Here is a 21,555-nt window from a genome sequence, read left to right as displayed (position 1 = left end):
GCATTGTAAATTGGGCAGGGGGGCAAAGGTGGGAGGAAGAGATAATCTTTGTTTTTAAAAAATTAAAAATAATTTTTACAAATCTTTCTTTATATTTTTTAGTCTTTTAACTAAGATTTATAAATCTGCTCTCCATAACTGAGAGACTACAAATCCTTTTAAGTCAAAACACTTAAACTTTAAGTCAAAACAGTAATTCCTTACACCTTTGACACAAGTTTTGTGATTCTGGTTAAGAAAAAGTCCATAGAGATGGTTGAGGAGTTTGCCCCAGGAGCCCTGAATATCCATGAATTTTTTTTTTAAATTTCCAGTACTTCGTTCAAAATATAGATAAAATAGAATTTCATGAGTTCATCTGAGAAATCCATCTATTAATTGAGAATATTTGTATCTATAAATAATATTTATAGTATATATTTAGCTATATTAACATCAGGAAGCAAATAATTGTTTTGGGGATTTTTTTTATTAAGGACTCAGCTAAGAAAGACTATTTAACTTGTAAAATCTTTTTGAAGGAAAGGCATTAATTCTTAAAGGACTGAGTGTCTCTCATTCTCCATTCTTTGTTATAAGCAGACATTTCTTTTGTTACTGGCTGCACCATATCTAAATGGAAGATCTGTTTTTTATTTTTGTGATGATTAAGATTAGTATAAATCCCAGATATATTTGCATATATGCAGAATTGAAAATACATGCTACAAGGAAATTTTTCACATAGATTTATATCTAAATATTAGATGTTTAGGCATAAAATTTATGTACGCCAACATTACTGGCATGATGATTTCTACAAATCTTTTTTGTGTTTTCTATAAACACTTCTTTGTCTGACAGTTCAAACTGCTATGCTCAGATTTAGCTTAGTTTCCAAAGATTTCTCAAACAAGGAGGAAAAACAGAACCACGAACCAGCATTCCAGGAGGGAACTGGAGTAATTTGAGAAGTAACACTGCAAAAATCACATTGTAGCATCACAGATTTAAAGCTACCAATCTTTACAGATGACATCTATATTAAACATTAAAAAAAATAACCCATCCCAAGTATTAATATTATATGTAGATTTTTGAGTATATCCAGTTTTGGGGAAATCTTTAAAAAAGGGTGGAGTTGAGTAGGGAGAACAAATTATACAATAACAATATAGGTGTAGGGAAAAAACAATCTTCAAAGATATTAAAATTCTGATTAATGTAATATTATACCCTAAGAATAAGACTGAAGATGAAGCCTCCTGACAGATAAGATGAATTTAAAATGCAGAGACATACGTATATTTTAAGGTATGGCCAATGTGTGGGCACTTATTTTACTGGACTACACATGTTTATAAGGGTTTTGTTTGTTTTTTGATTCCATGTTGGATGAGACTGTGGGAGGGACAACAGACTATAAAGGCACACAAAAATAGATTTTTTTTTCAAAATGGCACACATACATCTCTGGCTAAAGCCAGAGGTATTAAACTGTAACTATAGTTGATGGAGGCAACATGATACAGCAGAAGGCTTACTTTCTGTGGAGTCAGAAGATCTGGGTCCATAAACTGCCTCTGATGTTTATCATTTATGTGCTATTGGATAAACCACTTCTCACTTTCCCTATCTATAAAATGAAGGGAGTGGCTAGATAGTGTCTGGAGATTCATCCACCAGTCAATCAGTAAACATTTCTTAAGCATCTCCAGGTACTGTACTAAGTCCTGGGGGTATAAAAAGAAGTTCTCTGCCCTCAAAGAGCTTGTTTTCAGTCAGTTTTTTCCCAGTTGTGTTCAACTGGACCCCATTTAGGGTTTTCTTAGCAAAGGATGGTTTGCCATTTTCCTTCTCCAGCTTTCATGAGGAAACCTTGGCAGGAAAGGGTTAAGTGACTTGGCCAGGGTCACACAATTAGTAAGGGTATCAGGCTAGATTTGAACTCAGATCTTCCTGACTTCAGGACTGGTTTTCTCTCTACTAGCTACCCCATCAAGAAACTCCCCTTTCTAATAGGGGAGCCCCTGCCCTCAAGAAGCTTACAGTCTAATCAGGGAGATAACATAAAAACAAATATATACAAAAGTAAGCTAATAAATAATAAATAGGAAGTAATTAACAGAAAGAAGTGATAGGTTGCCAGCCTTTGCTCCTAGAATTTCCTCTCCCCAAATTACAGAAAGGGGGAGATGATGGGTCAGAATCCAGGGGCAAAAACCGCATATCTAGCTAAGGAATATGGAGCAATAAAATCTCTTCTCTGTGTCTCCTTATTTGTTCCCTGCAAAAACCCCATCCTAATTGACAATATCTTTCTAAAATACATCTTGGCTCTTTTCTTACCTTTACCTTGTTCTCTCCATGTAGGCTGTTAGTCTGCTAGTCAAGCCTCAAATTTTCCGAATATAAAACTCCCCCAATTCTGTCCAATTGCTAGACTCTTTAAGAGGCTATTCCATTGTGACTAAGAGAATCTCTTTTAATTCTTTCATACTGTGAGCTATGATTCTCACACACTTCAGAAAGTGAAGTTTTAGTAGAAACTTAAAGGAAGCAGGGAGATTAGTCAGATTGGAAGAGAGTGTTTCAGCATGGGGGAAAATCAGAGAGACTGGCCAGAGTAGAGAGTCTTTCACCATATGGTACTGTGTTAATGTTGTCTGAAAGAGGGATTTTTGAGTGATGATTTCAGAGATAGGATGGTGATGGAGGGAGTTTTTAAAAGAGCCAAAAATGGTAGAGACCAGGAAGAGCCTGTGTAGACAAGGAAAATTGGTCATAGGTTAAGAAGGGAATAGAACTCTTGCTAAACTGAGATTAAGGAAACTCAGCAGGCTAGCTAACATGTAGAGGAAATATGTGGACAGAAGTATGCCATCAATTCATGATTGAAATTGACTTTGAAGAGGGAAGTTTTAATTTAACACCCCTTGGCAGATAGATCTGACTGACATCAGGGTAAAAAGGGCCTTTGTTTTTCTAGCTACTAAGAAAGCAAGAAAATAGTTTAGTCTTCCTTTGGAAACAGAAGGATAATAACCCAAGAATTCAGTTAGAGCAAGAGCTAGCTTTTTCACTAGGAGAGAAGTAGAGGAAATTTCTGTGTGATTTTTGAAGGATTAATGTAAAACTATTGTGCCTATACGATACAAATTCTTTATACCCCTCAATTCTTTTACACTGACTCTGATGGCTTAGAGTAAATATCATGACACTAGAGAAAATGAGGCGAGAAGAGATTGTTTTTGATCTTTAATGTGGAGAGTTTAAGCTAAGTGACCAAAATGGGAATATACTTCCAAAGCATTCTGCCCAGAGCAACTGAGGCACAGAGTTTATATAAGATTTTTAGCAAGCAAAATACAGTAGCGAGAGTGCAATTAGTCTTGCAGCTGTTGTTACCTTTATTTCAAAGAAAGGTATCAGGAGAGTAGGACCAGTAGATATGGAGGACATAACTGCAGGACACGAGATTGTCCTTGACAATAATTCTTTTGCCAGGTTACTTTTTGGTCAGGGATGAAGTTAGAGAGGCAAGTGCCTGGATCCTGTTTTTCTTTTCTATCCTTCATTGTCACAATGGTATGCAAAGGGAAATCGGAGCTTCACGATTTAAAGTTTTCTTTTTAAACTCAATTTTTCCAATTCTAATTGCACAAATGAAAAAAGGGGAGGGAGGGTGTATGGCCTGCTATACAGAGCCTAACAATGTAAATAGCAGTTGTTTCTGTTTTAACCAGAAATCCTGAGGATCTTTCCCTCCCAGATTGATATGTTTTCCTACTAGATTAAAAAAACAACAACACTATTTTCTGCCTCATTTGTTACCTAGTATTATACTGATGAATTTGATGGCACGCTTGCCTAAGTTCTGGATAATGGACAATGCCCTTGAACTTTCCCAGTCACCAGTGGGTGAAACAAGGCTGTTTGCTTGCTTCCATGCTAAAAAGCATGATGTTTTGAGCCATGACATCAAAACCCTTCAACGAGAACAAACATGGCATCAAAGTCAAAACTACTGCACTGGTGGTAAATTCTTCAATTTGAAAAGCTACAAAGCCAAAATTAAAGTGGAGGGAGTGTGTTAGTGCAGGAGTTTTTGCTTGCTGATGATTGTGCACTCAATATGGCCTCTGAAGCTGAGATGAAACAAAATATGGATAGTTTCTCTGCTGCTTGTGTTAATTTTGGCCTAACAGTAAACACCAAGAAAACACAGGTGCACCATCATCAGCCAGCATCCATATGGGGAACCATCGGGTACAGCAAATGGAGAAGTTTTGAATGCTGTGGATAAGTTCGTTTACCTTGACAGTATACTTTTCAGGGATGTCTACATTGAAAATGAGATTGACACAAGTGATGCTAGAGCTAGCTCAGTGTTTGGGAGGCTCTAAGGGAAAGTATGAAAGAGGAGAGCTTTTAGGAGAGCTTATTGTTGCATACCTGTGAAACCTGGACAGTATACCAGTGCATAGTCTTAACCATCAATTGGGCATTGCCTAAGTCAAACTAAGTTCTGCTAATGACCTTAGCTTAAAAATGTCAGTGTCCCATTGCATTCAGGGCCATCTCCAATGGTCCTGATGCATGTCTTATAGTTAACTGAATCCAGATGACTCCAGAAAAAAAAATTGAGTCTGGAGACTTTGCACAGCCCTCCCTCACTTAAATCCAGTTCACTTCTATATCATGGCATCCCCTCCCAGATGTCATGGTTTTCTTTGAGAGTGAAGAACAAACAACTACAACTATAATAAAGATTGTGTTATCTTTAAATTTTTACTATTTACTATTTACTGTTATAGTAGTTGGATAGGTGAGAAATGAAATTTAAAGGCAATGAACTACAGTGGCTTTGTCTCCAGACTAAAAAGTCCCATTGGTTCTGTATTTAGTTAACAATTCCCATGAATGATAGGCAGTAGAACATTATCTAAGTCACAGAGATATAGTCTCAGAATCAGAATGGACTTCATTGGAGGTTCTATTCGAATGGAAGATGTCCTATTATCTTGAATAAGAATCTACTTCTTTGGGTAGAATTGAAATTAACCTTTTTTTGAACCACATTTCTCTCTCTCTTTTTACCCCACATTATTCCTTTTTCACTTGTCACATGGTCTCCTGGCAGGTTATGATTCTCATGAAAATCAAACTAATACTTGTGATTGTGATTTCTGGTCATAGGATTTAAAACAGTGCTTCTCAAAGGGTATATCACTGCATAGAATGATATGAAACTTAACATATACCATCATATGCACTTGTATACATATTGTATGAACTCATGGAAGTTACATGATACTCTCCCAAAGTGTCAGGATTCCTTATTGCAAAAAAAACAAACACTGTGCAATGGACAAAAATAATCTAGTAATCCCCAATCTAGAACATTTCCCTAGATGATATAGAAATGAAAACTTTCAGAAGGATATTCCAACAGGGAATCACCTCTAAAGTGATTGAAAAAAAAGGCAATCAGGTGTTTTGGAAAAAATAAATGAAGGACTCATTAGAGTGTTAGGAGAGAGTTTTTAAATTTGAATTTCACCTGTAGGACTTTCTAGTGTGGGCAAATAATTAAACCTCTCTAAGTCTCAAGTTTCTCATCATTTGCTGTTGCTGTGAACATAGTAATATTTAAATAGTATTTTAAGGTTTGTGAAATACTTTCCTCACACCAACTCTGCAAATATAATTTAGTTCCATTTTCCTTATGAGGAAACGAAAACAGGAAAGATTGTGACTTGTCAGAACTAGATTAAAATAAAATTGGGAAATAATTAACAAAATAAAAATTATAATAGAATGTAGATAATTTTTAACATGGATATGGTTTCTAAGTCTCTATGTGACAGGGATCTTTCTGTATGGTTTAGTGGTACCTATTTCTTTCTGAATTTGCTGCCACTCTTTTAATAGAAATGACACCATTTTTGTGTAAAATGGGCTTCATTTGTTTTAAGAGGGCAGAAAGACTGTTCTCAGCATCTTTGTTGATTTAATTTTCTTATCACTCAAAGTATAAAAGGACCACTTATGGTGAGTTGATATGGGGGGAGAGAAGGGTAAATTGCTATTATAATATAAGGACTATTTCCTTTTTGATTACTTGTTGTAATCTTTGGAATGGTATTTTATCTGAATGAGTATTTGTTTAAACTTCAGGTACCATTTCCTTTTCAGACTTCTATATTATATATATATATATATATATATATATATATATATATATATATATATATATATATTCCTCTAGTCCCTTATTATGGGACAGCTAAGTGGCTGCAGTGGATAGAATACTGGGTCTGAAGGCAGATTTCAGATCTAGCCTTAAATATGTGTGACCCCGGGCAAGTCACTTAACCCTCTTTATCTCAATTCTTCATCAATAAAATGAGCAGGAGATGAAAATGGCAAACCATTCCAATTCTTTGCCAAGAAAAATGGGCTCATAATGAATTGGATGCAACTGAAAAAAAATGAACATCAAAAAGTTCTTTAGTATTCTAATTCTGGACTGAATTTATTGAGTGAAACCTAGCCCCAAATTTCACTACACCTTGCATCTTTTCCATTCAAGGTAATTAATGGGAGATAAATATATGATACAATACCTTTCCTCGTGAAATTTAAACTTTTTGAGATTAAAAAATAAATTTTATCTCATATATACATATATATAGTCCTATAATATTATTTTTATCTTTGATTGACAGTCATCTTAGAGATAATTGAACCCATGAGAGTAGATGAATAAATGAGAGAATAAAAAAAGAGAAGCTCAGGATAGGATTTTGGGCAGTATAACCACCTATGGCATGATATAAATAAGAATTTAACAAAGGTATCTGAGAAAGAATTGTCAGGCAGGAAGTAAACTAGAGAGATAGTTCCACAAAAACCAAAAGCATAAAGAACATCTAGGAGATGAAAAGTCTAATACTGTAAAATGCCACAAAGAAATCAAAAAGTATAAGGACTGAAAAAATGAAAATTGGCAATTTGGCAATCAGTTGATTCTTGATAACTTTGCAGATCTCTTTCAATAGAATGGAGTTGGAAATTAAATTGCAAAGATTTGAGAAAAGGGCAGAGAGGAAGAGAATATAATGAAAGTATCTTTGGAAAGTAGCTTTTTCTGGGTGTTTGACTATGAAAGGAAAGAGAGATATAGGATGCTATAATTTGATTTTTTTTAAAGATGTGGAAGACCTAGGTGTGTTTATAGGCAATGAGGCTTACCTCATTGCCAATAGTTAGAAAGAGATTGAAAATTAGAGAGAAGAAAAATAATATCTTAGGCATAGTCTGTTTGGAGAGATTGTTAAGGGAAGGGTATACATTGAGGAGTTGGTTGAACTTGGCTGAACTACTTCCTCTCAGCGACTGAAGTGTAAGATTAAAATGGGGCATGATGTTAAGGAATTTTGAGTTAGGGAGACGAGTAGGCTCAGGTTTCTAGACTCAGTAAACTATGAGGTAGGTCCTCTGCTGACAGGGAGAATGGGATGATACTGGAGAGCATTCTCTTCGTTTAGGTTCTATGTTGGATCAAAATGAGGTTCTTAGAAGTCACCAAACATTTCAGCCAGTCTCTATATATTTATTAAATATCTGTTTTGTGTCAGGCACTGTGTGCTGAGTTCTGGGGATACCAAAAAAAAAAAAAGAGGCAAAATGCAGTCTCTGACATCAAGAAGTTCACAATATAGTGGGACAGCAAGCAAACAGTTACGTACAAACAAGCTATGTATTGGATAAATAAGAAGTGATTAAGGCAGGGAAGACACTAGAATTAATAGGGTTTGGGAAAGATTTCCTGTAGAATATGGAATTAAAAGGAAGCTAGGAAGCCAGTAGGAGGAAATGAGGAGAGGGAAGGCATTCCCGACCTGGAGGACAGCCAGAGAAAAAGCCTGGAGTCAAGAGTGTCTTATTTGTGGAACAGTCAGAAAGGGCAGTAACACTAAATTAAAGAGTTTGTGGAGAGGGGTAAGGTGTAAGAAGAGTGGAGATGTAGAAGAGGGCTGGTTTATGAAAAAGCTTTTGAATGCCAAACAGAAGACTTTGTATTTGATCCTGGAAATGATAGATACTGGAGTTTACTGATAGGAGAGTGATATAATTAGCCTTATCCTTTAGGAAAATCACTTTGCTCATGGAAAGAAGGATGGATAGGAGCAGGGGAAGGCTTGGGGTAAGCAGGCCCATCAGCAGGCTATTGTAGTAGTTCAGGAATGAGGAGATGAAATCCTACATCAGAATGGTCAGTATCAGAGAGAAGGGAGCATGTTTGAGAGAAGTGGCAAAGGTGAAATCAACAGACCTTGAGAACAAATTGGATGTGGGGTATAAGAAATAATGAGGAGTTAAGGATGACACCTAGATTGTGAGCTGGAGGGACTGGGAGGAGGAGAATGTACTTGTGTTGGAAAGTCCCATCCATATCCAGAGAGCAAACTATGGAGGCTGCATAATATTTTCATCTTTTTTTGTTGTTTTCATGATGTAAATGAAAATTACATTTAAGAAGTTAAGCTTACCTTCAGTGCTTTTGCCAGAAGAACTTATTTTTTCTCCCCTTGATGCTAAATGTAACGTATGGTGACAAACTGTTTCCTGTGACAGTTCATTAGATTGGTTACATTTGTTATAAAGATGGGTTTGGAGCAGGGGTAAGGAAGAGTATATTGGGAAATAAAGGTAGCATAATATTTTCCTCTCAGACACACACAAAGTAATGGGGAAGTATGTGAGACTTTCCAAAGAAAACTAGAGCAAAATGCAGGGACTCTGTGGAACATTAAGGAGGAAGGATCAAAGCTCTTGCCAGGGTGTTGACCCTGAGTCTCCTGGTTGGCTAGCTCATGAAAGGCAAAGATTTTGTTGTTTTTCATCTTTGTACTCCCAGTACCTAATACACAGTAGGTACTTACTAAATAATTTGTTGAATTCATTTGAGTGCTTTACAGGAATTGGTGGTGTCCTTGGCAGATATAGAATGATGGCAAGAAGGAGAGGGTATTGTGGGGAAAGTGATTAATTTCTTCACTGAGTTGTGAGAGGTACAAGGTCATATTTAAAGTGCTTGTTTTTAGAGGGAGAATCCAGTGCAGCATTTGCCATTTCATCTGGGTTTTGTGAATTTTGGTGGGCAATATGTGGGACAGAGTTTCTGCTCAGTTTCTGTGTCAGTAAATTAGAAATTAGAGAGAAAAAGAGCATATTAGGCTTCACTGCTTGAACCTAAAAAAGGCCTTTTTAGACAAAGAATCTTCCAGTGGTCTTCTAGTGATAAGTATATTTTGTAGCATTTTTCAAATAACATTGTTATACCTTATTTAATTTGTGAAATTCCTGAGAGTCAGTAATATAAAACCTTCAATTGAGAGCACAAGGAAGAAAGATAAGCAGTGTAATATTAAATTTTCCACTTATCCTATTTCATATTCTAAATCTCTCACTGAAAATACCTGCTTATGTACTATTAACTGAGTTCAAAATTGAACAGGAAGAAGAGGAGAGAAATTGCAGTTCTTTTAATGTCTCTCAACAAGGAGAACAATTTAAGAGTATGTACAGAATAATACTATTTTTATTATTTATGCTAATTAATAATAATGTACAGAATCAATATAGTGATGGGGTAGGCACATGAACTGCACCTATGATTTCAGTGGTCCTGGGAACCCTTCAGTGAGGAAACCTCCCCTACCTATACAAATAAGACATGATCTGAGTGCTTAGAGGTCTAAAAGTTGGAATAATTTTCTCAGGATCTCAGGATACAGCTAGTATATGTCAAAGACCAAACTTGAACCTAGGGCTTCTTGCTTCAAAGTCAGCTCTTTATCTACTACTCTCTGATAGCCATCATTTAAGGAAAAATGAAGTTATAGTTGTTGAAAGGAAGTATGGACAGTGATTCAATTGGTCCCTCTCCCCAGGGGCAGATCTGCACTTGCATCATCTACCTATTCTTCCTTCACCAGCTTGGGTTCCATTCGGGGTCAGGAATCAAATATAATTTGAGTTTGTCATTTAAAACTCTTCCCAACTGTTCCATTCCTTGTTCCATTGTACATTTCCTGCTATTTACCTCTTTTCTCAAACTCTGGGCAGTCCTAACAGTACCCTTTGGATTGATGTTCCCTCTGCCATCTCTTTGACTTCAACCATGTTGTATCCCAAGCCTCAAACGTACTCCCTCCTCTCTCCCTGTTAAAATCTCTGGTTTACTAAATTACTGAACTCAGTTGAGTCACTTTCTTCATGAAGGCTTTCCTTGACCCCTTAGCTCTCATTCTGATTTCATATTGCATTCATGTTATTTTCCTTCCATACCTCTGTCCTAGTCACATTGGCCCACAAACTATTCCTTATATTTAACATCACTTAACCTCTGTGTCTTTTGACATAGTCTCCCACCCTTAGAATGTTCTCTTTTTCTTTACCTCTTCCTAGAGATACATTTTAGTCTATCAGTATCTAATAATCAATTCACAAGAAGGGAAGTTCTTACTATATTTGAAGCACAGTGCTAACTTTTAGGGATACAAAAACAAAAAAAGCAAAATCTTCCTCAAGCAGCCTTTCTGCTTCACTTGTTTCTTAAAAACCCTACTTACATTAAAAGCTGACATAGATCACTGGAAATAGGAAAGCAATTTCTATACAAGTCATAACATTTTAAAATGTACAGTAACCAACTGTGATTCCAGAAGTGCAATGATAAAGAATACCTGCCCCCCAATTTGAGACAAAGAGGTGATAGATTTGATATGAAGAATGAGACTTTTCTGGACATAGTCACTATAGGTTTTATTTTGTTGTACTGTGGATATTTGTTACAAGGGTTTTGTTTCTTTTGTCTCTATGAGTAGAAAGTGAAAAAAATTAATACTTGATCGTTGGAAAACAAAAACAACCACCAAGCATTACTCAGGTGCCAACTCCTACAAGAGGCCTCTTCTGATATTGCTTCCCCCCAGTTATGAATTATCTCTCTTCTTTCCCCCTCTCTTCCTCTCTCCCTTTCCTTCTTTCCTCTCCCTCTCTCTCTTTTTCTCTTTCCCTCTCTCTTTTTCTCTTTCCCACTTTCCCTTTCTCTTTCTCCCTCCCTCTCCCTCTTCCTCTTTCCCTTTCTCCTTTTACCCCTCTCTCTCTTTCCCTCTATCCCTCTTCCCCCTCTCTTTTTCTCTTTCTTTCCCTTCCTCTTTTTGCCCCTCTCTCTGTCTCTCCTCTTCATCTTTTTTCCCTCCTTCTCTCTTTTCCTTCCCTGCTTTCCTCTTTTTTCTATCCCTCCCATCTTCCCTTCCTCTTTTCTTTTCCCTTAACATACTTTCTCTTTGCTATAATTTGCCTATGCTTTGTATATTATTTTTACTTATGTACATTTTAAAGATAAGCTTTTCAAGAGCAAGGACTGTTTCATTTTGCCTTTATATCTTCAGTGTCTAACACCAGGACCTTATACAGAGTTTCTGCTAAATAACTGCTTCTTTAATTGATTCAGGAGAAGAGATTGAAAACAAGATGAGTTAGGCAATTACAATGATCCATAAAAGAGGTAGGATGAGTTGTTAAACAAAAATGGTACTAATGTGATTGGAGAGAATGGAATTTTTTTTACTAATATGATTGAAGAGTATATTATATATATACATATATTGTGTGTCTGTATGTAGTATATAGACATATAGTATATAGTCTATATATGGTATATATAATTTATAGTATATATGTAATATATGTGTAATGTCAGATAGATGATAGATAGATAGATAGATAGATAGATAGATAGATAGATAGATAGATAGATAGATGTTATAATAGAGGAGAGAAGTCTGTTAAAGTGCAGGGTTGAACCAAATGATCGCTGAGATTCCTTCCAACAATAATTTTGTGATTATTAACTTCTTGCTTTTTCTCATTACATAAAAATGCAGTTGTGTTAATTTTACAGACATACACCTGTTACTATATTTTCTTCTCCTCTTAATCCTTCACAGGTACTTCTTATTTAACAGACATAGTTTGGTGGTCTGGCACAATTGCAAGTAAGTATGTCTTAAAAATGACTTTTTTTCTTTTTTTCTTAAAACCTAGCATTCATTCCAAACATAGCTAGGAATCTGGGGGAATGACATACTGGTTCTTTCTGGATGGCTTTTAACTTCATTCTACTCATTCTGGGTACATGAGGTATCTTTCTGAAGCCATTTTTCCCTCACTCTTCTTTTTTTTTTTTTTTTTTGGAATGGAATAAATAAGGGTAGAAATGGCAAGGAGGCAGGGATGGATAGAGAGAATTGGCATGAGAATGAGGAAGAAAGAATAGGGGGAAAATTATTCCATTATCTTTTTCTTCTACCTCAAACCTTGTCTCTGAGTTAGCTTTTCCCAATGCACAAATTATGCCCATAATTTCAGGCCATTTATATACCAAATATCCTATTTTTTTTCAAATTACCAAGGAGATACTTAGGTACCACGTGAATTAAGTGGAATTTCAAATATTAAAATATTTATTTTTGTTCATCAAAACAAATACTACACAATAATTTATATGATAGCTCATATAGGTAAATGAGAATATTAATTCTGTGCCTTAAATCCCTCAGAAAAAGACATGTTAGAAATTGAAAAGATTCTGTGAGATTTTTTAAAAAGTTTTTTTGTAAGAAATGTGAAATGTCTTTTTATTGAAATTAATGTAAATTATATTATTTTACTATATGTAAAATTATATCATATTTAAGCTTAAGTAAATATATAAATCTAATTTTCAGTATATTGATACAAATAAATGTATATAAATATATGTCACATATAAATACACAAATATTATACATTTTCAGTTAGTATTGGCATGTATATGATATCAATACCAACTAGGACTCCAAATCTGAGAGTGTTTGTGAATACTTTAAGATATTTTGAGAACATTGGTTTCAAGTCTACCTCATATATCTAAAGAACACATATAATATTATGTGTTATCCACCCTAATTATATCAGTTCAGGGGAGAAACTCCATAAAATTAATTTGTCATATTCTAATCTAACTCATACTTTGTTTTTATTTGGATTGCCAGTGCTATTAGTTATTTCAATGCTATATTTTTCTAATATTGGTTAGAGAACTAAAATTATTTTAATCATTTTAATGGTTTCATAATAATTCTCCAGAATTTGGGAGTAGGATACTTTGTAATATATATATGTCAATAGTTTTTTCAAACTAATAATTGAAAAATTTAGGTTCCATCATTATGCCGTCACTCCTAGTCCAAATACTGATTTTTTTATGTTAAAGGACATCTGAATGTAATGATTACAAGATCTGTTTTTATGATTCTCTTGACAGTGGCTCTTGGTCAAATTGGAAATTTCTTGGCTTATACAGCAGTTCCTACTGTGCTGGTCACTCCCCTTGGTGCTCTTGGTGTTCCATTTGGGTGAGCATTGGAATTTTGCATTGCAATATGATATGAAGGGGGTTTTGATTTAAATTTAAAATTTCCCAACTAAACGAATAAAAATAGAAAATTACATTTTTCTACCCTATGCCAGAATTTCTCACATTTAATTTAATCTTACTTATTAGATAACTTTTCTTCCAGAAATTTTCTTTAGTATATTTCAGAATGTGTCAGTATGACTTAATTACAGGCATCTATAATTTTCAGTTATGGAATGAATAATAATTTTTATTTTCCTACTTTTTAAACATGGTACTTTTTCAAAAGAATTAATAACTCTCTTGGCATGTATTCTAAAACTAATTATGAATCCAATTAGATTCAATTCTGTAATTATAAAAAAAATATTTTAATTATTTGTATGGGACATACACTTACACAGCTTTTTTTTTAAAATTAAGTCTTTGTTGAATATTTGTATCCTATTTGTCTTTTGGCAGAAGCTAAATTATAGAGAAAAATAGGGAAGAATAGAGATAAAGGCTGTTTTTAAAATTCATTGAATCATTGGCTTTTAAACTAAATTTTTAGATTAAAAATTCCAGAGTCTTTTTGAAAGTATAGGTGTAGTGAGCGTATTTAATTTTTGTGTCCTCACTGTCACCTTGCACAAAGAGTGCAGACATTTTAAAATTTGAAAATGTTTGAAAAATTGCATTGGAATCTAGTGCTTTATGTATAGTTGTATCCTGTATATGTAAAGGCCACAACTATATGAACTGTCCAAATTCCTAATTTTTTTTATATTCAATTTGCTATAACTTTTTAGAATTAATTTTAGGTTAATAAGAACTTATGTTCTCTCCTTCCATCTCCCCTCCTTCCTCTCTCCCTCATGAAAAAAACTGGTGAGGAGAGAACAAGTCCTTGTAAGAAATTTTTCTCCCTTTGCCCTTCCCAAGATGGTAAGCAAGCTTTTATATATATATTATACATGTGCATAGTGTTAAACATATTTCCACATTAGCCCTACTGTGAAAGAAGAAACAGAAAAGAAAAAAACACACAAAAAGCACACACAAAAAAAGAAAATAGTGTGCTTCGGTCTGTGTTCAGTTTCCATAGTTGCACCCTCCCCCTTCCCCCCCCAATGTGGACATTTTCCATAGTGAGTTTTTCGCCTGCTTGTCATTTTTTATGGTCCAAGAGTATTCCATTGCATCCATATGCCACTTGTTCAGCTATTCCCCAATTGGTGGGCACTTCCTCAATTTCCAATATTTTGCCATTAGAAAAAGATATAAACATTTTTGAATATTTGGGTCCTTTTCCATTTTTCTTGATCACTTTGAGATACAGATGCAGTAGGGGTATAGTTAGATCAAAGTTTGAAAATCACATTTTGACTGCCATTTGGACATTGCTCTCCCAGAATGGTTGTATCAGTTTGATGTGAAATTGTTCTAATCCATAGTGGGGCAGTTTTTGTATATCTTGTGAGCTATTTACATTTTCAAATAAAACAAAACTTTATAAGTGCAAAAACAATTCTTAGCATATGAAAACAGGCAGTGGGTTAGATTTGGCCCCTATAGTTTATGAACTACTCTTCTAATTTTATTATTTTCTCTGTACCTAAGGTAATTTCACTACCACCTTAGTTTTAGCCCTTTTACGTTCTTTTAGGACTATCATAATTGATTCTCAGCCAATCTCTCTGCCTTCTAATTATTCCACATACTGCTACCAGATTAATTTTCCTAAAACAAAGTTCTCATCATCATCATCATCAATGAGCACTTATATAGCACTTTAAGGTTTGTAAAATTATTGTTTCATTTTATTTTCACAACAATCCTGGAGGTTATGTTATTATGCTCATTCTATAGATAAGGAAACTGAGACAGACAATAGGTTAAATGATTTACCCAGGGATTACACATCTAAGTAAGAATCTAAGGCTACATTTGAACTTGAGTGTTCCTTCATCCAGAGCCTTATGCATTGCACCACTTTAGGTGAATATCCTGCTCAAAAACTGCAATTACATAGTCATTGTTTACTAAATGTCCATACTCTTTAGACTGTGATTTAAAAAAACAAACAAACAAACAAAAAAACCTCTTCTCTATTTGGCAATCTACCTTTTCAGTCTTATTTTCTCTTATTACCCTTCTTTTAAAAGTCCTATATGGCAGCCATACTCCCTAAGAAACAAAATATCTTACCAAGAACTCCACTGACTCACCCATGAATGTGGGAAAGATTTATTTTACATTGTTGCAATAGGTGCCTAGGTGAGCAGACACACCTTTGAAACTCCAAAGGCGGGATTTTATTTCCTCTCCTGAAGCACAAGTCCCTCCCCTGATTCCCATTAATTAGATGTTACAGAAGTTACAAAACATGAATCTGCACTCCTCATTACATAGCCAGTCCCAGCTCCCAAGAAGCTTACATTTTAGAAGGGGGAAGTTAACAGGGCAAAGAACAGAAGATTACTTTCAAATCTCAGGCTATAAAAGTCAGTACCTGCCCCCAAGGAGCTTGCATTCTTTGGGGGGGGGGGGGGGGGGGAAGATAAACTCCACTCTTGATTATTTTTTGATATTCTTGTGGGTTTCAGTTTTCTAATTTTAAGTTTCATTTCTCCAACTTAATTTTCCTAATTGTGGAAACGAAATGTCCATCCATTTCTCACACTCTCCTAGCAGTTATTCTACTTTCCTACCTTTACATCCTTAGTCAGACTGTTCACTGGGTCACAAAAATTTGGGGATTTCAAAGTCTATACTAATGGGTCATAAGCCTTGGAAGTTCCTACCAAAGTGGAAAGGCTTTGGCTGTAGGCCTGGTGAAGAACTGGGTATCCTTTGTCTGAGAATCAGCCTAGCAGAGTTTGGAAAGGCTTTTCACATTTGGCTGCAGTGTGATGAAATTTTGGCTGTAATAACTTCAAATTGATCTTCTTAAAACATAGCTCTGGAGTCAGCTAGGTGGCGCAGTGGATAGAGCACTTACCCTGAAGTCAGGAGGATCTGAGTTCAAATTTGTCCTCAGACACTTAACACTTCCTAGCTGTGTGACCTTGGACAAGTTACACCCCCAATTGCCTCAGCAAAAAAAAAAAAAAAAAAAAAAAAAAAAAAACAACCAAAAAACCAAAAAACCCAAAACCATAGGTCTGATAACATAGTAAACAGGCTAAAAGACCATCTACTAAATATCATATAAGGGTTATATGTGACAGGGGAAAACATAATTACATCAATGAAATCATAACTATTGGATGCATAGTAACATACTTGGCCCAGTATATATAATAAGCACTTAATAAATGTTTTCATTTATATATTATATAGTTATTGCTCACTAAGTTATTCATATTGTCATCTGATTGACCATTAATGTTTATTATTATTTTATATTAATATATAATAATATAAATAATAATCATTATTAATGACCATTAATAATTAAAATCAGTCATACTAAAAATGTTACTATTCCAAGTATTCTGTAACATTCACTGACTTCAAGCTCTGCAAAGCACTATTTGAAACAGAAATATTGCATGATTTAATTAATTCCATTCTTTACTAATTTTTCCAATAAATAGTATTTTATTCAATGATTTTATAAAATTATTTTTATAAAAATTATTTAAAAGACTGATTCATTTTTCCTTTTATATATATATATATATACATACATATTTACATATATGTGTATGTATGTATACATACATGCATCACTTCTATAGACTGATTTTTTGTGTGTGGCTTTAGAAACAATATGAGTATACTTTTAAAAAATATTTTTATTTGCTTTGGTCAGCCAAAATCTTCCTGTGCACTCTCCCACCCCATGCCTCCCCCTAGTTGAAAATATAAGAAAAGCAAAACCAATTTCAAACATGTTTTGTCAATCAAAACAAATTTCCACGTTGGCCATACCCTCCACCCCTACCAAAAAAAAAATTGTTCCATTCTATATTCTGAGTCCTTAATCTTCAAGTATCATGGTTGGTCATTTTGCTGATGAGAGGGTAGCACAATAGTCTTCTGTCATATTTATAGTACTTTAATTTGTACTGTGACTTGTTCATTCATCCCCCAATTTCTGGACATTCTCTCAGATTCTTATTCTTTACTTCCTCAAAGAGCTATACACATTTTTTGTACCTTTAGAATTTGTTTTGCTAAAGATGAATACCTCCTTTAATCTGCTCTTCTTTATATTTGTCCTCTCCCCCATCTCCATTTTTCTTTACAGTGAAATGAATGTCTGTACCCAACTGTACCCAACTGCATATGTATGTATATGTGTCTGTGTATGTATGGTCTCTTTCGACTAGTTCATTTGGCAGTGATGATCAAATGTCAGATCTTATCCCTCTCCCTATTTGTATAGATATCTCCTTGTGTACCTCAGTATAAGAGATAATTGTCTCTAATTTTCCTTTCCCTTCTTCCCTAACTCCCAATTCCCTCATTGTATTCCTCTTCCCTTTCAATTCTTTTAAGAACTCCAAGATGATAATGATAGGAATGGGTGGGGCCACATATCATCCTATATTTTAATATAAGCAATTTATTATGATTTAATCCTTTATCATGGTTCATTCATATTTGCCTTTTCGTGTTCCTCTTCATTTGTTAAGAGCCGGAACTCAGTACTTGAAATAAGGATTCTTATAAGATGCTAACTCAGTGGAATTGATAAGATAATGGTTATCTAGTTTAGCATAACTATTATGCTTAATAGTTCTCTAGTCCAGTCCATGAGATTTGTCCATGTCCATGAGATACCAAGCTATTTTTGCTTTATCAAAGAGGCTCCATACCACATGATAAAGAAGAAAACACATAGATCTAAGTGTGTGTATACACATATGTATAATACACAGATATGTATATATTTACATACATATCTATAATGTTCCTGTTGGCTTTCTGGAGGTCTTGGAGCAGCCTTTGTTTCAGCAAAGTAATCACCAGGAGAATAGCCAGGGAGGGAGAAAGTCCAAATTCTTTATTTTCTCCTTCAAAGTCTAGTTTCTTTGCCTGGGGCCCGGGCCAGCTTTCTTGAGGTCCTCCAGAATGTGTCTTGGTTTCTGTGGGGGAGGCAGGAGGACCACCACGACGGTCTCTGTCTTGAAGTCTGTCTCAGTTCCAGGACTTGTGCTCCATCCTCCAGCCCCACAAAGGTGGGAGATGAAATGAATCTGTCTGGCTGAGTTTGTCCCAGCTTATATGCCCTATTATAATTACATTATCTTAGGTGTGAATCTTGTAGAACTATATTAAGTACTAAGTTCATGTATTGAATCCTCATTGGTGCTCCTTCATAATTGAATTCTTTCTTTCTGGCTGCTTACAATATTTTTTCTTTGACATGGAAGTTTTAAATCAGGGATAGGGAATATCCTGCCCATGGGCTATTTAAGATCCACAAAATCATTTGGTCTGGCCCTCCATAAGCAACCACAGATAATGATAAGCTGAAAGCTAGATACAACAAACTCCCACTGTTTAAGTTTTTAAATTGATATTTATGTATGATCTGTGAATGGTATTATAAATATCCATATGGTCCTTTTAAGAAGAAAGATTCCTCCACCTCAATTCTGAATTTTGGCTATCTTGTTCCTGGAAGTTTTGACTTTGGGGTTTCTTTCTAGAGATGGATTTTTTCTATTTCTGGTTGGCTCTCTGTTTTAAAGGGATTTGGGCACTTTTTAAAAAATTGTTTTGTTTTTGTTTTCTAAAGATTCCTTAAAATAGGATGTCAAGATGTTTTTGTCATGGTATTTAGATAATGCAATGATTCTTAAATTTTTATCACCTTAACTTGTTTTCCACATCAGTTGTTTTTGCTTTAAGATATCTTACATTTTTTTCTTTTTTGTCTTTTGACTTGCTTTAATATTTCTTATTGCCTTATAGAGACATTGGCTTTTAGTCAATCCATTTTAATTTTCAAGAAGTTTGTTGCTTGGGCTAGGTTTTGTATTCTTATGCCAAGGTGTTAATTCTGTTTCCAATTCTTTCTTGCATAGGTGTCAATTCTTTTCTAATTTTCTCCTAAAGCACTCTTATTTAATTTATAAAAAACATTTTAAATTCTATTTTTAACTCTTGTCTCATCTCTTCCTGCTATTCTAGTTGAATGTTTAAATGCTCAGGCTCTGTTTTTCTCTGAGGTTTTGCTTCTAGATGTTTTGATGTCATTCTCTTGTTCCAAGTTTATGTCTTGAGCTTCTCTGTCATCATGTCACTTTATTAGAGACTTCTTTTTTTTGTTCTGTTTTTTTTATTTTTCAGCCTCTTCCTACCTTTAGACTTAATATTAGGGCTGGGTTCTGTTGTACTTCTGGAAGGGAAAAGCTGATCCTATTGCTACTTCCTTGGAATATTGAATATTATATTATTCTAGAATCTCTGGGATAATCTAGAGACCTACAAATTTAGAGTATTTCCAGAATGACCTAATCCAAAATGAAATCTGATTGTTTCCTCCTTAGTCTAAGATCTTTTTAAAGAAAAAGTATTTATTTATTTATGAAATATAACTGAAATATAATTATTATTAATATAATTATATATTATGATATATAAACTGGAATATTTATATTTAATATATCATAATAATATAAATATTTAATATTTTCCCAGTTACATTTTTTAACAATTGTTTTTAAGATTTTTGAGTTCTAGGTTCTCTCCCTTATCCCCACCCACAATTAAGAAACCACATGTGAAGATATGCAAACATTTCCATAAAAGTCAAGTTGTGAAAGAAAACATAGATTTCCCATCCTAATGAAAATAAAAATCCTCAAGAAAATTAAGTTAGAAATAAAGAGAGAGAGAGAAAATTAGAGAATGCTTCGATCTATATTCAGACATAATCAGTTCCTTCTCTGGATATGGATAGGATTTTTCCTTCACAGTAGTTGTGGATGATTGTACTACTGAGAATAAGTAAGTCATTTACAGCTGCTCATCCTGGAACATTACTATTACTTTGTATACAGTATATTTCACTTTGTTCATGGAAGGCATTCCAGGTTTGTTTGGGTTTTCCTGAGAGCATCCTATTAGTCATTTCTCAAAGAACAATAATATTCCATCAGAAACTTGCTTCAAAAAAATTTTTTACACTTACTATTGCTAATTGTATTTCTCCTCTTTTCATCCTGTTCCTTCTCAAAAGAAGATCAAAAAGGTCAAAAGGTCAATGCTACTGACCACTCCCTCCCCTAATATGCCCTCTCTCTTATTACCCTCCCCTCACTTTTCACATTGCATTCCCCTCCTATTTTCCTGCAGGATAAGATAGATTTCTATACCTCTATTGTGTATGTTATTTCCTATTTGAGTCAGTTCTGATGAGAACTCACTCTTTTCCTCCCCTCTTTCCCTCCACTGTAAGAGCTTTTTCTTGCCTCTTTTTTGTGGCAGATAATTTGCACCATTCCACTTCTCCCTTTCCCTTTCTCCCAGCATTCCTCTCGCACACCTTAATTTTATCATTTTTAAAAAACGATATTATCCTTTCATATTCAAGTCACACCCATGCCCTCTGTTCTATATATATTTGTTCTAACCGAAATAATGAATGAGAACATTCTAATGAGTTACAAGTATCATCCTACCATGTAGGAGTATAAACAGATAAACCTTATTAAGTGTCTTATGATATCATCTCCAGGTTATCTCCTTATGCTTCTTCAGAGTCCTGTATTTGAAAACCAGATTCTCTATTCGGCTCTGATCTTTTCATCATGAATGCTTGAAAATCCTTTTGTTTCATTAAATGGCTACCTTTTCCTCTGAAGTATTATACTCAGTTTTGGTGGGTAGGTGATTCTTGATTGTAATCCTAGCTCCATTGCTCTCCAGAATGTCATATTCCAAGCCCTCCAGTCCTTTATTGTAGAAGCTGCTAAACCTTGTGTTATCCTGAGTGTGGTTCCACTGTACTTGAATTGTTTCTTTCTGGATGCTTGCAATATTTTCTCCTTGACTTGAGAATTCCTGAATTTGATTAAAATATTCCTGAAAGTTTTCATTCTGGGATCTCTTTTTGGAAGTGATTAGTGGATTCTTTCAATTTCCATTTTACCCACTGC

At 34.6% G+C, this 21,555-nt stretch overlaps 1 protein-coding gene across 2 annotated transcripts in view; it reads left to right on the top strand.

Moving 5' to 3' along the window:
• Window positions 1-21,555, top strand: part of NIPA1 (NIPA magnesium transporter 1) — a 46,457-nt gene that overhangs the window by 9,210 nt on the left and 15,692 nt on the right. Inside the window, exons 2-3 of one of the 2 annotated variants that reach the window (XM_074300305.1) lie at window positions 12,006-12,053; window positions 13,364-13,454. In XM_074300305.1, coding sequence (XP_074156406.1) covers window positions 12,006-12,053; window positions 13,364-13,454 — 139 coding nt within the window. The remainder of the gene's footprint in view (window positions 1-12,005; window positions 12,054-13,363; window positions 13,455-21,555) is intronic. The other variant, XM_074300306.1, reaches the window with a different exon arrangement.

Source organism: Sminthopsis crassicaudata, chromosome 3 (assembly GCF_048593235.1).
Source record: "Sminthopsis crassicaudata isolate SCR6 chromosome 3, ASM4859323v1, whole genome shotgun sequence".
In the NCBI taxonomy this organism is placed as follows: Eukaryota; Metazoa; Chordata; class Mammalia; order Dasyuromorphia; family Dasyuridae; genus Sminthopsis; species Sminthopsis crassicaudata.
This window is presented reverse-complemented; position numbering and strand designations above follow the sequence as displayed.